The following is a 17816-nucleotide window of genomic DNA, read 5'->3' as shown; positions in this document are numbered from 1 at the left end:
TCCCGGGTGAGGTATATATGTGTCTCCCCCTTCTTATTTTGGTGACTCACGTGCGAATTCTATGTGATGCGGGATGCGCACGTGCATCTCATTGGCAGCGCATTTGCGTCTTAATGGTACTGCTTGCGGGTCATTATTTTTGTTCTGCCCACACCTTTGCCCTTTGCCAAAATGGCCATGTCCTGGGCGGCATTCCATCATCAGCATTTTTGTCTGACAGCTTCCAGAACAGAGTGGGGCGGGCTCAATGTGACGACATTGCGTACCCGTGTCACTTCCGGGAACTGCCCGAGAACGCTGATGCGGATGCGATCCCGCCCCATATGCGACCGTTTCAGGACACATGGTGATTATGTATCACCACTATAAAATGACCCCCCTCTCCAGACACCATGCAACAGCTCCCCGAGGAAGGTTACGAAACGCGTTGGGGCGCGTCTGTCCATCTGTCAGTGGTTCAGTAAGATGGGTAAGTTGAATTAACCCTTTAATATATGGCCTGTGTAATATCACTTATGGCACTTTCTGATACTATATGGCTTTGCCACTGGGCTGGTTATATGCTGTAAACCCCCCCCCCCCCCCCAAACTTTGGGAGTGATTATTCCCTCTTGTAAACTATTTATGTGATAAATTCTTAATAAAGATTTTTGCACTTTTTTCACCAAGAGGATGTCTTTGTACTATCTTATTTATATCATCTGGGTCATTATTCTCCTTTGTCCTCCTATCTTTACACTTGGTAGAAGACAGTACCAGGCTGCACCTTTTACCGTGAGTAAAGTGACATCAACCACAGCACTCGTGTGGACTGAATTATTGCCGGCACACTGCACCGCAACACCAGCTCCGAACACTACTACCACCATCATCACCTGCCGGAGCCTGGCCCTACTTGCGGAGTGCCCAAGTCATTAGAGCTGCATATTCCATCAGCCCTAGCAGAGCTCTGCAGCAGCGGTCCCCAAATCTGGCCACAAACCGCAAGTGGCGCAGTCACTACAAATCCCCTTTTTATTTTCATTCCCCTTTTATTTTTCTGACCGATCCCCCAGGATTCGGCATTGGGCACCAGCCACGACTATCTCCATGAGTGTCGCACACGCCCAGGACCGAGTACCCCAAGCCCTCGGGCATGTCAATACCATTTTTGATCTTTTATACTATTTATGTTTGTGTGTTTTATTATTATTGTTTTAATTAAAAAAAAAATCATAAAGTACTGACCAGTGAATTTTTCTTATCTTATTTAATAGAGGTGCTAATTCAAGCATCTAAATTTATATGAATGGAAGAGGCATAAAAAGTGCCACATGCTGCTGCTTATTAATTTTCCTGTTGCACAAAGTGAGAAGAAGAGAGCAGAGTCTTGAGAGTTTTGTGTTTGCCCAACTAGTGAGCAATCAACAATGAAATTACAGCTAATTAGTTAGGAAGAATTGCCTTTTGCCTGACAATAGTTGTAAACCCCGCGCTCTGGGCCCATCTGTATTTGGTATTTGTTTCTATGAGTGTCCTATGGATAAGCTGTAAAAAATGTATGTCTATCCATTTTCTAACCGGCATTGACTACAAAGTCTGTGATTAAAAGGTTAAATTAATTACCTGATATTCTCTCATTTTCCTCAACACAAGTGTTAGATCCTCTTTGGCTTTAGCGAGATCATTCTTGTGTGTTTCATTCTCAGTTTCTCCATCTTTATGATAAAAATTATAAACATTTGTCACATGTAGAAGTGTTTGCTTTGCGTGCTTTATTATATATAACATGAATGCTTACAAAAAATGTTCTTGTAGATAAATAAGTGATTTATTCTTTTGATACACAAGATCAAATGTGTAACCCAATCTGCAATAACCCCCATATACCATATGCTGTTTTTAACACTAGCAATCTCTTATATGGCAGAGGGGTATTTTAGGATGACCATGCAGTCATTTCCCCGTATCTTCTATCACCCCTCCAGGAACAGGATGTGGTCAGAAGGTGGCGCTGTGGTCACTTACCACTACTTCCTTCATCACCCCTCTTTGATGATCTTCCAAATCAATAGCTTTGATACAAGCTGTGGAAAAAGTCACCGTGAGCCCTATGCTTGTTTCTCTGAAACATTCAGGGTTGGTGATAGAAGCAGTGTGACACTGGCGCCACCCCCCAATAACTATTTGCTTCAGGGCAGTGATAGAAGCAAAGTGAGGGTCGCAATGCCACTGACCCTAGTTCTACCACCACCCCTTGATGACGTCCTGTTTCAGAGAAGCAAGCTGTGGGGTAACTGCGACAGAAGAAGGGTGCGGGCACTGTGCTCACCTCTCCCACAGCGTCTATCAGCGCTATTGATTCTGGATATCAGCAGAAAACTGCAAGGACAGAAGCTGTGGCAAGTAACACAATGTCGCCCCCCTGTTGATGTCTCTTCCAGGCAGAGATGAGAGAAATATAAAAGTGAGTGCAGCCCCAACTTCCTGACGATGTCTCGTCTGAAACTCCCCTCAAACGTCACAGGAAGTAAATATTTAAAAAGCACATACAAATGTGATGCCCTGGCACCGCCAGGTGGTCACACAGTAAAGGCCCCGCACAACACCTTCCCTCACAGGGTTACATACAGCTGACCTGAAACCCTAATCACCCCCCCTCAGGGTAGGACAGGCACACCAGTGGGCTGGACCAGGTGGATAGAGAATGCCCACCTAGGGGTCTGGAGAGCCCGGAACTGGAAAACAGTCAGTAAGCTTGGAGTTGAAGTTGAGAGTTTAGTGGAGTAGTAGTGGAGGAGGTGAAGCTCAAGTACAGAGAGCAGAGGCGACAGGGTTGGAGCCCCGATGCATTGGCTAGGTGGCAGATGGTGGTCCGTGTCTAGCAGGAGACGGGAAGACGGCAGCTGGAGTTCCAAGGTGGACCGGGGCAGGGTTGGAGCCCGCCGGTACCGACACCAGAGAACCGACCCGGAAACCGTGCAAAGAGGGGGTACTTGGACCCTGAAGCCAGGACTGGAACCAACGGCCTAGCTAATTAACCAATTGAGGACAGGATTATAGGTCCTGTCCCAATCAAAGTCCCAAAAGCAGATAACCACCCACAGAGAGGGATAGGGCATCCGCCAGGGCCCGGTAGATCTCACGGGTCAGCGTCAGTGGGCACGGCTCCCAACAGAAGTACCGGGAGCGGACTCTCGCGTTCCACACCAGGAAGTCCACCACATCACAACACAGTGCAGAGGAAAGTGACACAGACCACCAGCCCGGGTGGGGGACCAGAGTACACCCGGCCGTGGCGGCCGGCCACCAGCACCTTGGTTAACTACTGGACTTGTCTGATTTATTTAACTGTGAGTAAGCTGAGACTCCCTGGTCTGACCAGGTGCGCCGGTCCCTGCCATCATCGTCCCCTGCACCAAGTCACTGGGTCCCGGGGCAACCATCCCTACCCACGGAGGGGTTAACAACCAGCTGCCATTCCACCGCCCCTGGGTGCCCCACAGCAGCAGCGGTGGTGCCATACTTCACCACACACCGTGGGTGGTGTCACAGACTGCTAATGGCGATTCCCGTACAAATACGTCCCTCTTTCATTTGGAGTGTCCGCGTGACCCCCGGGTCCGGAGAATCCCTCGAGCCACACTGCGGATCCGGATCCGAGCGGCCCGGCTGCTACTGACGTGGGGGCGGCATACAGACATACAGAGTTAGCTGTATAAGGAAAAGAATTTGTATTTTACAGTAAATTACAAAAGTATTATAGGGGATATCTGGGACTTTATAAAAAAGAAAATGTGCCTAAACACTAACAAGGCAGGTAGTTGCCTGTTGTGGCTGTTGCTGTTCTTCACCTGCACAGAGCGGTCACAGACGGCCCCTGTCGGTGATTCAGTGGCTTCTGCTGACGTCACATCAACAGAGCGGCAGCTTTTTTCCAGCTCTACTCAGCTGACCGGACAGAACAGCTGATGTTATGCAAACTGACAGACGGCTCCCTGCTGTCTAACTGAGGGAGAAGGCTGTCAATCAGCTTGATGCTGGCAGCCACGCCCTGTCGACAAAGCAGTCAGAAAAAGAAGAGCTGCCTTGATGACAGGAAGCAGCCGAATTGCCGGCAGGAGCAGTCAATGACTGCTCTGTGCTGGAAACGGATATAACAAATAGGTAGATGAGGTAGGCCTGAGCACACCTTTAAGGGGTTAAAAATAGAGATTTATAAAAGGAAATTTTAGGTATGGGCCAACTCCTTTAAGTACAAATAATGATTTGTTTATAATAACAGCCAGGAAAATCAGAAACAACATAAAAATGTACCTTTGGAATCCAGATCTTCAGATTTTATACTGATTGGCACAGGCTGAACTGAGTAACTATGTGTAAATGCCTATAAAGGTAAAAATAAATGATACATGTTAGAAGTTGTAAACTGGTAATTTTTACAGTATTAAGTTATAATCAAACACAGTGGCAGAATTGGGCGACATACATTCCAAGAATGTGCTCAGGATGGGGGACATATATATTAGGATGGAGGACATATATACCAGGAAGGGGAACATATATACCAGGATAGAGGACACATATACTGAGAAGCCGGGGCAGGCTGGGCTGGGGGCAGAGGGGTACATTTTCCACTGGGCCAGTCCTCAATCAGGTGTTGAGCGTTTGCTGCCGGCACTGCACTTTTACACTTATGCAGCTGTGCCGGGCCAGCAGCATCACAATTATACTAGACGTGGGATGGAATGTGTGCCTGTATATAGGGGGTTATATGAGGGTTCATACTGTCTATAGGGGGCTGTATGAGGGCTAATACTATATAAAGGGTCTATGTGGGAGCTCATGCTGTATATAAGGGCTATGTGACAGCTCATACTATATAAATGGAGGCTATATGAGGGCTCATCGTGTATATAGGAAGGCTATGTGAGGGCTCATCCTGTTTAAAGGGAAGCTATATGAGGGATCATACTATATATGGTGGGTTATCTGGGGTCTCATATATATAGAGGGAGGCTGTATGTGGGCTCCTACTGTATATATGGGGGCTGTGTGTAGGCTAATACTGTATATAGGGGGCTGGGTGGGGTTACAAACTGTATATAGGGGGATGTCAGCAAACTTAACTTTGGTTAATATTAAATGATATAATTATTATTTTATATTAATTGTAATATAATATCTATATATAATTGCCTTATTCTGTCTGTCTGTCTGTCTGTCTGTCTATCTGTCTGTCTTGCTCCAAAATTGTGTCCTTACGGTGACAACCAGCGGATTGGCCGCTGGCCTCGGCATGGCCCCGCCCCCCAGCACAGATTGGCCGCTCGGCTCGCCCTGGCCCCGCCCCCCATGAATTGGCCGCTCGCCCCGGCAACCTGCACGCATTGGACGCTTGGCCAGGCCCCGCCCCCTCACGCATTGGATGCTCGCCCTGGCCCCGTCCCCCCGCACGCATTCCTCGAACCCACACGGAGACGCCCGACACCCAGGTGACTGCTGCAGCACCCGAAGCCCACACCGCAAGACAAAGTGGAGAAAAGCCACTAGCACACGTGTGCCGGAGCCAGCGTAGGCTGGTATCCATAGTACATATCGGGTAACTATAGAAACCGCTTTCCTTAGTTACCGATGTGTAAGATGGTTACTAGCTTACCCCGGCTCCCGGCACACGTCAGCACTGTCGCTTACCTTTTCTCCACTTTGTCGCATCCGGTGCGCTTCCGTGCACGGTGTACACTACAGTTGCCGCGCGACAACCTCCGATCACGTGTTTTCATGTGACCAGGAAGTTGCGGCGCAGCCACTGTCCTGTACAGTGTACGGTTACACACACACACACACACACACACACACACACACATAGCAGACACACATGGATACACCGACGCATACACACATAGCACACATGCATGTATACACACACACTGAGCACATATACACACATAGCAGACACACATGGATACACTGGGCACATACACACAGCGCACATGCATGTATACACACACACACACTAAGCACATATACACACATAGCAGACACACATGGATACACTGGGCGCATACACACAGCGCTTATGCATGTATATACACACACACTGTGCACATATACACACATAGCAGACACACATGGATACACTGGGCGCATACACACAGCGCACATGCATGTATATACACACACATGGATACACTGGGCGCATACACACAGCGCACATGCATGTATATACACACACACACTGAGCACATATACACACATAGCAGACACACATGGATACACTGGGCGCATACACACAGCGCACATGCATGTATATATACACACACACACTGAGCACATATACACACATAGCAGACACACATGGATACACTGGGCGCATACACACAGCGCACATGCATGTATATACACACACACACTGAGCACATATACACACATAGCAGACACACATGGATACACTGGGCGCATACACACAGCGCACATGTATGTATATACACACACACAGCAGACACACATGGATACACCGAGCGCATACACACAGCGCACATGCATGTATACACACACACACACACACTGAGCACATATACACACATAGCAGACACACATAGATACACCGAGCGCATACACACATAGCGCACATGCATGTATACACACACACAGCAGACACACATGGATACACCGTGTGCATACACACATAGCGCACATGCATGTACACACACACACACACATACTCTGCTGTACACTCACCCAGCGATGCGGTCCCCGGCACTGAAGTCCCCAGCGCTGTTCCTGCTTCCAGCTCATCAGGGCACTGAATATTCAGTGAGTATAATGAGCGGCGATAAGGAGCGGGAGGCAGCAGAGCCGGAGACAACATCGCTGGAGAGAAGTAAATATAGAGAATATTTTTATTTAAAAGACCCATATTTTCTCTGGGGCGCGCAGCATCCGACAAAGTCAAGAAAAGCCGGATGTGTGAAACCACTAGCTTACCCCGGCTTCCGGCACACGTGTGCCGGAGCCGGCGTACGCTGGTAACCATGGTACACATCGGGTAACTATAGAAACCGCTTTGCTTAGTTACCCAATGTGTAACATGGTTACTAGCTTACCCCGACTCTCGGCACACGTGTGCCGGAGCCGGCGTACGCTGTTCACCAGTGTACACATTGGGTAACTATGAAAACCACTTTGCATAGTTACCCGATGTGTACCATAGTTACTAGCTTACCCCGGCTCTCTGCCCATTCAGATCATTGATGTCCCACTGTCAAACACGCCGATGCGTGCTGCACAGCAGGAGACCAACAAGCAAAAAATAAACCAGCACTGTCGCTTTGCATAGTTACCCAATGTGTACCATGATTATCAGCTTATAATCAACCAATATTATTACGTATGCTGGTAACAAATGGTACACAATCCTGTAACTATGGAAAGCGCTTTCGTTAGTTACCCAATGTGTACCATGGTTACCACCTTACCCCCGGCTCCCGACACATGTGTGCTCGAGCCGGCGTACGCTGGTAACCATGGTACACATCGGGTAACTAAGCAAAGCGCTTTGCATAGTTACCCAATTGTGTAACATGGTTACCAGTGTACGCCGGCTCCCTGCCCATTCAGATCGTTGGTCTCTCACTGTCAAATATGCCGATGCGTGCTGCACAGCGGGAGACCAACGAGCAAGAAATGAACCATCATTACACTGGGGAACGCAATTTTTTAGGAGTTAGGTCAGACAACTGTTCTTAATTAATTTTTGGATGCTGAATCCAGAAATGATCTCAGTTTTTCTCTATCACGTCAAGTATTTGAACTATAGGATTTTTGTCTTCTCTTTAATATGTAAACTACTGTACCTAAAATGTGTTTTTTTTTTTAAATAGTACAAATATGAACATGGGAGCTGCACACACCTCTTACCACACTGTCTCAGTTGTGACTACTCTTACAAGTTGCCACTTAGCTCTATATGAGTCGAATTGTACTCAGATAACAAGTCTTATTACAGAAATCAGTGCAATTGTGCTTCCATGGCAGGTAAGTTGAGGAGGAAAAACTTGACGTCATAGAAAAAAATTAACTACATTTTTGGAATCAGCATGCCAATTTTAGTGTAAATCAGCTCAAAAACCTAACTCAACAGAAATTTTTTTTCAAATTGTTCCCCAGTGAAGACTTGCTGATTATATTATTACTAGAAGGTGGCCCGATTCTACGCATCGGGTATTCTAGAATTTACGTATTGTGTAGTTCATGTATGATTTTTGTTATATATATATATATATATATATATATATATATAGATAGATGTTGTTGTGTGTACTTACCAAGTGTTTGTGTAGGGCGCTGTACATGTTCTGGGTGTTGTCTGGGTGTGGCGGGGGGTGAGAGCGGTGTTGTATGTGTGTTGCGTGTGTTGCGTTGTTTATGAAGCGCTGTGTGTCTGTAGCGTTGTGTGTGTGTGTTGCGCGGTTTGTGTGTGTGAGGTGTGTTTTGGGGGGAGGTATGTTTTGTGCAATGTGTGTGTTGTGCGGTATGTGCGTATATTTGTGTGTGCCGCGGTGTTTGTGTGTTGGGTGTTGTGTGTGTGCAGCGTTGTCTGTGTGTGTGGGTGTCTGTGTAGGGCAGTTGTTTGTGGTTCCCAGTGTGTGTGTGTGGTGTGTTGTGCAGTGCGCGCGCGTGTGTGTGTGTGTTGGGGGGAGGTGTGCACTTCCCATCGTGCTCCATCCCCCATGCAGCGCACTCCCCATCGTGCTCCATCCCCCATGCAGCGCACTCCCCATCGTGCGCCATCCCCTATGCTGCGCACCCCCCATTGTGCTCCATCCGCCATGCTGCGCACTCCCAAACGTGCTCCATCCACCATGCTGCGCACTCCCAAACGTGCTCCATCCGCCATACTCCGCACTCCCCATCGTGCTCCATCCCCCATGCAGCGCACTCCCCGTCGTGCTCCATCCGCCATGCTGCGCACTCCCAAACGTGCTCCATCCGCCATGCAGCGCACTCCCCATCGTGCTCCATCCGCCATGCAGCGCACTCCCCATCGTGCTCCATCCGCCATGCTGCGCACTCCCAAACGTGCTCCATCCACCATGCTGCTCACTCCCAAACGTGCTCCATCCGCCATACTCCGCACTCCCCATCGTGCTCCATCCCCCATGCAGCGCACTCCCCATCGTGCTCCATCCGCCATGCTGCGCACTCCCAAACGTGCTCCATCCGCCATGCTGCGCACTCCCAAACGTGCTCCATCCGCCATGCTGCGCACTCCCAAACGTGCTCCATCCGCCATGCTGCGCACTCCCAAACGTGCTCCATCCGCCATGCTGCGCACTCCCAAACGTGGTCCATCCGCCATGCTGCGCACTCCCAAACGTGCTCCATCCGCCATGCTGCGCACTCCCAAACGTGCTCCATCCGCCATGCTGCGCACTCCCAAACGTGCTCCATCCGCCATGCTGCGCACTCCCAAACGTGCTCCATCCGCCATGCTGCGCACTCCCAAACGTGCTCCATCCGCCATGCTGCGCACTCCCAAACGTGCTACATCCCCCATGCTGCGCACCCCCCATCGTGCTCCATCCCCCATGCTGCACCAGCATCAGCCTCTCTACCCGCAGCATCAGCCTCTCTGCCCGCAGCATCAGCCTCTCTCCTCCCAGCATCAGCCTCTCTACCCGCAGCATCAGCCTCTCTCCTCCCAGCATCAGCCTCTCTGTCCCCAGCATCAGCCTCTCTGTCCCCAGCATCAGCCTCTCTGTCCCCAGCATCAGCCTCTCTGTCCCCAGCATCAGCCTCTCTGTCCCCAGCATCAGCCTCTCTCCTCCCAGCATCAGCCTTTTCTGTCCCCAGCATCAGCCTCTCTCGTCCCAGCATCAGCCTCTCTCCTCCCAGCATCAGCCTCTCTGTCCCCAGCATCAGCCTCTCTCCTCCCAGCCTACCCCAGCCTCAGCCTCCCCCAGCATCAGCCTCTCTCCTCCCAGCATCAGCCTCTCTCCTCCCAGCATCAGCCTCTCTGTCCCCAGCATCAGCCTCTCTCCTCCCAGCCTACCCCAGCCTCAGCCTCCCCCAGCATCAGCCTCTCTCCTCCCAGCCTACCCCAGCCTCAGTCTCCCCCAGCATCAGCCTCCCCCAGCATCAGCCTCTCTCCTCCCAGCATCAGCCTCTCTCTTCCCAGCATCAGCCTCTCTCCTCCCAGCCTACCCCAGCCTCAGCCTCCCCCAGCATCAGCCTCTCTCCTCCCAGCATCAGCCTCTCTCCTCCCAGCCTACCCCAGCCTCAGCCTCCCCCAGCATCAGCCTCTCTCCTCCCAGCATCAGCCTTTTCGGTCCCCAGCATCAGCCTCTCTCCTCCCAGCCTACCCCAGCCTCAGCCTCCCCCAGCATCAGCCTCTCTTCTCTCAGCCTCCCCATCCCAGCCTTCACCAGGATCAGCCTCTCTCCTCCCAGCCTCCTCCAGCACGCCGTGCTCCTCTGCCGACACTCACAGATCCGATCGCATACACTCACACACACACACACACCCGATCGCATACACTCACACACACCCGATCGCATACACTCACGCACACACACATTGACGATATTGCACATACGCGCTCACACTCACAACATCCGGAGATACCACATGCTTCTGGCCATGTGATCCTCCGGCAGGTCCTGGAAGCTCACAGCACAGTATCGCCGCCGAGAAGCAAGCGATATCCCAGGATGTTGTGAGTGTGTGGATGCGATGTGATGTGTGTGTGAGGTGTGTGTGTGTGTGTGTGTGAGAGTGAGTGTGATCTGATGTGTGTGTATGTTACGCCGCTGCAGGACCTTGATGCGCTGGTAACTATGCTACCATGGTTACCAGCGTATCTCGTCCCCCGCTCGCACGGGAGCCCACACCAGCATACGCCGGCCAGCGCCAGCAATGCGAGGGTATGTGTCGGCTGGTTTGGCGGCGTACGCTGATGTGGGCTCCCGGGGGTACAGTACTCACCTGTGAGTCGTGGCTCCGTGACCGTGTCGGTTCGGGGAATGCGTGTGGGGGGGGGGGGCAGAGCTAGCGTGCATTGCGTGAGGGGGGCGGGGCGTGGCCGAGTTGCCAATGCCTGCAGGGTGCCGGGGCGAGAGGCCAATCTGTGGGGGGGCGGAGCCTGGGCGAGCGGCCGGCCAATCCGTGTGGGGGCGCAGCCTGGGCGAGCGGCCAATCCGTGCGGGGGGGCGGGGCCATGGCGAGCCCAGCAGCCAATCAGCTTTGTGTCACCGTAAGGACACAATTTTGGAGCAAGACAGACAGACAGACAGACAGACAGACAGAATAAGGCAATTATATATATAGATTCAATCTGCTACCCTACATACACATTCTAGACTACCCGATACGTCAGAATTGGGCAACCTTCTAGTGTTTAATATTAGCATTGAGCAGAGATAACTGCCGTCTGTTGGTTCGGACCTCGGCAACAGTCACGGTCTCTCATGTATTCCCTTGGGAAAATGAATTGCACTGCCTTGCTCTATTAAGTATTGCATAATATGTTATGTATACATAAGGAAAAAAAATTGTGCGGAGTGTTACGTGGACCGTTGTCTCTCTCGTTTTCCATCTACAGATGTGCACCAGAGTACCTGTGTATTAATTATCTATCTACGTGATTAGTGAAATTTGCTGGTAAAGATGTATTCTTGTTGTAAAGCACTAACTTTTCACATTTTTTATTTGCTCTTCTGTTTCTATTAGACTTTGAAGTTCTGTTGTGATTATTGATTGAACGTCAGCAACAGACAAGACATGACATTGATCTCAAAATCTATAGAATGCTTATCCCTATCTGCCACAAGTGAATGAGATTTGGTAACAATGACTTACATAGTATTGTACTTTGCTGCAGATTTTCAATTGAAATTCTGCCTCCAAAACTCTAAAACAAATCTGAATGTGAAAGTACTCTGATTGCTAAGGGTACTTTCACACTTGCGTTGTTTTCCTTCCGTTACAATCCGCCCTTTTGGAAAACAGCGGAATCCGTTAACGGATTCCGCTGTTTCCCATAGACTTGTATGGTTGACGGATTGTACCAAAAGGACCTGCGTTGCTTCCGCTGGGCGACGCTCCGTTGCTTCCGCCCAGCGGGAGGAACGCAGCATGTAACGTTGTTTTGAGCAGCGGAATCCTCTGGATTTCACTGCGCATGCTCTTTTTTTTTTTTTTTTTTAAATCACAAACTTTATTTTGGCTCGCGGTGGCCGAACGTTCAGCTGAGCGCCCGGCCGTCGGCAAGTGACAGCGCTCAGCTGAGCGACCGGCCGCCGGCATGCCCGGGCACCGGCATGTGACAGCGCTCAGCTGAGCGCCCGCCCGCCGGCATGCCCGGGCCCCGGCAAGTGACAGCGCTCAGCTGATCACCCGGCGGCCAGCTGCAGGGAGCGATCAGCTGATCACGCGGCGGCCGGCTGCAGGGAGCGATCAGCTGATCACCTGGCGGCCGGCTGCAGGGAGAGATCAGCTGATCACCTGGCGGCCGGCTGCAGGGAGCGATCAGCTGATCGTTCACAATAGTCTGCCGCCGGTAAAACTGTAAAAAAAAAAAATCAAAACGGATTCCGTTGTTTTGCAGCATCCGTTGCATCTGTTGTGCCACTATATGCAACACTTCTGTTGCATCCGTCACACAACGCAATGCAACGGATACCGTTCAACGCAAGTGTGAAACTAGCCTAACATGGCCTAATCGACTTTTGCATAGCCTTAGGGGGGCTTTACACATTGCGACATCGCTAACGATATATCGTCGGGGTCAAATCGTTAGTGACGCACATCCGGCGCCGGTAGCGACATCGCAGCGTGTAAATCCTAGGTGCAACCATGAACGAGCACAGAAGCGTAAGAAATCGCTGATTTGTGTCACGTCGTTCATTTTCATGTCGCTCCATCTGCAGGTACGATGTTGTTTGTCGCTCCAGCGGCGTCACACATCGCTGTGTGTGAAGCCGCAGGAACGACAAACATCTCCTTACCTGCGTCCACCAGCTATGCGGAAGGAAGGAGGTGGGCAGGATGTTATGTCCTGCTCATCTCCGCGCCTCCGCTTCTATTGGGCGGCCGCTTAGTGACGTCGCAGTGACGTCGCTGTGACGCTGAACGCACCTCCCCCTTGAAGGAGGGATTGTTCGGCGGTCACAGCGACGTCGACGACCAGGTATGTGCGTGTGAAGCTGCTGTAGCGATTATGTTCGCTACAGCAGCAATCACAAGATATCGAATGTACGATGGGGGGCGGGTGCTATCGCGCTGGACATAGCTAGCAAATTCTAGCGATGTCGCAACGTGTAAAGTACCCCTTAGTTATTACCCAAAAACAGGAGTGAGTTCCAACCTTGAAAGTGCTGCAAATGTCTTTATTTGGCTTACAAATACTAATGTGAAACGCTGACTAAAATTCTACTGCATGAAAGTGGTCTGAAGAAACAGGAACACCACCTAGATACGGTACCTATACTTTTAGGTCGCAAACACGGGCACTGTTTGAGCAGAAGTTTCTGGTGTGATTGCTTATTTAACCCCTTCTTACCGCAGCTAATTTTCATTTCTGCGCATTTGTGCTTTCTTCCTTTTCACCCTGGAACCATAACTTTTTAATTTTTCTGGCATAGCCATGTTTTTTTATGGGACAAGTTGTAGTTTTCGAATGACACAATTCATATTACCATTCAATGTACTGGAAAATAGGGGGGAGGGAAATGATTGTGTGGTAAAATCCCCCCCAAAAAAATGCAACTCACCGTTAATTTTTATGTTTTATTTTTCAGTGAAAATTTTGAGGAATGGGTCATGGTGACGCACCCCCAGAACAGTTTGTACTCAATCCCACTGTCAGAGATGAAAAGTGATATTTAAGGGACTAACAGCTTTAATCGATACAGTTACAGTCAGATGCTGACTATGTAATACTGCCTAGATCTGACAGGTACGGTGCAATGTCAGCTCCTGAGCATGCTACATATTGTCACACTTGACATGCACAGTACATGTACAACAGTTGTAATGAAGGAGTTAAAACAAATGTGTCACAAGAAAATGACCCATGGTTTACAACAAATTCTTATACATGTTTGTGTGAAAATATAGAGGGGTGTCTGCAGTACATGACATAACGGACACCAGATGTACTGGAAATTCGGACATGTAACGGGGCCTTAGTCTCTTTTTAACAGAAACTTTATTGAGGAAATCGGTGTGTACCAGGGCAAGCATATAGGGACTATGGATGTACTTGCATCATCATGGATCAATTAGAGTGCCAACTGCTGCGGACAGACAGGGTTCTGTAATAGGGCAGAAGAGGGAAAGTCTTTTTCTCATGTTTTTCCTCCATAGCCTCATCTACCCAGTCAGGGCAACAATTTTTACTAGCGTTTGAACATTTACCATCTTATATGTCAGGGTGTATCTGACCCTTGTTGCTATCTTGTGGGCCTGGGGTCATGGGAGATATACACCCAGAATCTGCCTATAAAGATGCAAAAAGAGAGGGAAGCCAGCACATCTGAGAGTGGCATGCATCAAATAAAGTGTAAATTCACAGATTTATTCCAACTGTACTATAATACAAAATGACATTTTTAGTAAATAATTGATCAATTCTTTGAGCCACTTCTTGCCTCGTCACGGCAAACCTCAATAGGGGGGTCCTACTCTATATTTTTTATTTCATTGTGCCATGCGGCATCCGAGATAAATTAAAAGCAGAACCATATTACAGCAACAAATACCTGTGACCTTTTATATAACTGCTCCCAGGTCGCAAAAAGAGGCAACTGCGGATAAAAGGCAGCCCAGGTCCCAGCATGTTCAGCAGAGGCCACACATACCAGGACAATGTCAGAACTGGCATTCACAGTGCCAGACTAGCAACCATAAATAAAGGCGGACCAGACCTACGTATGGTGCTTAATTAGTAATGCCTGTGGAAAGGGTGAAGCGGCTGAATGTGAACAGCCACAAACAGGAGGAATATATTACAAACCAACATCAGGCGTACATGGTGTGGTGTTGGTCAGCCATCGGACCATTGTAACAAGCAAAAAGAGAGGGAAGCCAGCACATCTAAGAGTGGCATGTATCAAATAAAAGTGTAAATTCACAGATATATTCGAACTGTACTATAATACAAAATGAGATTTTTAGCAAATAATTGATCATTTTTTTTGTATTATAGTACAGTTGGAATAAATCAGTGGATTTACAGTTTTATTGATGCATGCCACTCTCAGATGTGCTGGCTCTCCACTCTTTTTGCTTGTAATTATGTTACATTGGTCCGGTGGCTGACCACCACCATGCCATGTTCGCCTGATGTTGGTTTGCAAATATTCTTCTTGTTGGTGGCTGTTCACATTCATCCACCTCACCCTTTTTCACAGGCATTGCAAATTAAACACCATACTTGGGTCTGGTCCGCCTTTATTTATGATTGCTGGTCTGGCACTGTGAAGGTCAGTTCTGACATTGTCCTGGTGTGTGTGGCCTCTGCTGCACATGCTGGGACCTGGGCTGCCTTTTATCCGCAGTTGCCTCTTTTTGCAACATGGAAGCTGTTATATAAAGGTCACAGGTAAATATGTTTCTCTAATATGGTTCTGCTTTTAATTTATTGACATGGCACAATGAAATATAAAATATAGAGTAGGACCCCCGTATTGAGAATTGCCGTGACGTGGCAGAGGTGGCTCAAAAAATTGATCAATTGTTTGCAAAAAATCTCATTTTGCATTATAGTACAGTTAGAATAAATCTGTGAATTTACATGTTTATTTGATGCATTCCACTCTCAGATGTGCTGGCTCCCCTCTCTTTCTGCCTATGAAGATGCAATTCTTTAGTGCCATTTTGGATATCTGAATGCATATCTAATAAAAATGAATTATTAAGTCTTTTTTTGTTTTCTTGCTTCCAGTTACTTACAGCCCATTAATGTGTTCTTGTCTAGGTTTTCTCTATACCGTAGTAATGGAAGAAGTAAAATGTAATCCTTTTTCACTACTGATAAGCAAGAACAGTGAAAGGTTTTACGCTGATCGTGCAATACTGTTACACATCATACCTGAATTGTTTTCTCTCTTTCTTGCCCTAGATTTTCTAAATGCATGAAGTTGGACAAATCTTCAACAAACTTATTGTCATCAGTATTTTGTTCTCTTAATAAACAGCGTTGGCAGATTGAAGTCTGATCCATCTTTTCTGAAGAGACCTAAAATTGTAAAAGAAAAGCAATTTTAAACACTACCCCAAATACAGCACATAAGACTTTGGTGCACACCTAGACAGCACAACTAGACAGAGAAAATAGAGGCCATCAGATTGAATACCTTTGATATTTTTCTAAATAAATATGGCAGCCCTGGCCTGAGTTCCCTCACGTCCTGGATCTACAGTATTATTTTAAAGATGTTGACTATAACTTGGACAACCCCTTCTAGACTGCAATATTCCCTTTTATAAAATAATAACAGCCTGTCACCAGTACTGCCATATTGTTTAGGAAAATATCAAAATGTATACACTCCCTGAATCCCTGTAAGCTAAAGGCTGTAATCCCTCCCCTGCACTTTGATTGGCACTCTGCTCTACATACGCACTTTGTGCACATAGTGCAGAGAAGACTGTCAAAGTGCCGAGGAGTGACTACAGCACACTCACAATGTAGTGAGCGGTGATCACCTGCACTGCCCCATTGGCTGAAAGTGACTGGTTGCAGGGATAAAAAAACATCACTTTCTCCCTGTAGCCGCAGACCAGTAGACAGGGCTAAACAGGATTTAAATACCATTTATATAGAGATGAACCCTATATCTCCAGGTAAATAGCATTCCTGAAGGTGACAGGTTCCCTTTAAAGAAAACACCAAAGCACAAATATAGTATCCACCATTTCAGACTTTATTATTGCTATGCAGAATCTAGCTGTCCAGAATATATTTGCTGTTGAAACTGTCAACCTAGTTTGCAGTGATTATTATTATTATTATTATTATTATGTGTCTTAAGACTTTATTGACTTTTATTTATGGATTTATTAGGAAAAGGAAAACCGCCTTTTAGTTATATGCCAATTAAATGTTGATTCTTTGAGCCCCACCTACTGTATATTTGTATATTACTGCTATATTACCATTGCCAGGAGATCCATGACTTCTCTCATGTGCTCTTCAGCCTGTTGGTTCCTTGCAAAGACCGCATCTTGCAGCATCTTCTCTTTTCTCTGAAGACACATTTTAAGCTCTTCAATCATATCTCCAGTACAGAAGTCAGACTTCCCAAGAATACAAGTTCTGATCTCCTATAGTACGAAATGCACACAACAGCATGATATTGGTTAGAAAAGCAACCCTGTGTATGTGATACCCTAGAAATGGGCGAGTTCATTACAGTTATTGAATATATGCACTTTTCTTTAGAGCTGTTTTACTGTTGTTCACTTTAGTTATCTAGGCTGGCAAACCTATTCCTGCACACGTCCCATTGGAGGATACTGGCAGGTTGGTGCAACATTGTGGATGGTTGGACAACAGCTCACGGATGGTCAGAGTAGTTCAGTCAGCTCATGATGTAGTATGGCTGAACTCGTGGTGCATGTATTGCTGTACACCCCATGAGGGCAGTCTGATACAATGCCCACAGATGCACATATCTACTGGATAGATCATTAGCCCTATATGTCTGAAGTTCAACCCCGCTACTTTAAAAGACCGAGGGCCATGTCCACTGGAAAGTTATTGTCTTGTAGTGTGGAGGAACATGAGGTTGGTATAGCCCTGATTACCCAGGAAATGACGGTCACTTAGCATC

General features: G+C 48.0%; 1 protein-coding gene across 7 annotated transcripts in view; it reads right to left on the bottom strand.

Moving 5' to 3' along the window:
* The window catches only part of PDE4DIP (phosphodiesterase 4D interacting protein), a 1984767-nt gene that overhangs the window by 1059339 nt on the left and 907612 nt on the right, over window positions 1–17816 (bottom strand). For all 7 annotated transcript variants that reach the window (XM_075321961.1, XM_075321954.1, XM_075321957.1 and 4 more), the window contains 4 exons: window positions 17140–17307; window positions 16073–16219; window positions 4297–4366; window positions 1606–1697 (listed from right to left, as the gene is read on the bottom strand). In XM_075321961.1, the coding sequence (XP_075178076.1) occupies window positions 1606–1697; window positions 4297–4366; window positions 16073–16219; window positions 17140–17307 (477 nt within the window). The remainder of the gene's footprint in view (window positions 1–1605; window positions 1698–4296; window positions 4367–16072; window positions 16220–17139; window positions 17308–17816) is intronic.

This window comes from Anomaloglossus baeobatrachus, chromosome 8 (assembly GCF_048569485.1).
Source record: "Anomaloglossus baeobatrachus isolate aAnoBae1 chromosome 8, aAnoBae1.hap1, whole genome shotgun sequence".
Classification (NCBI taxonomy): Eukaryota; Metazoa; Chordata; class Amphibia; order Anura; family Aromobatidae; genus Anomaloglossus; species Anomaloglossus baeobatrachus.
This window is presented reverse-complemented; position numbering and strand designations above follow the sequence as displayed.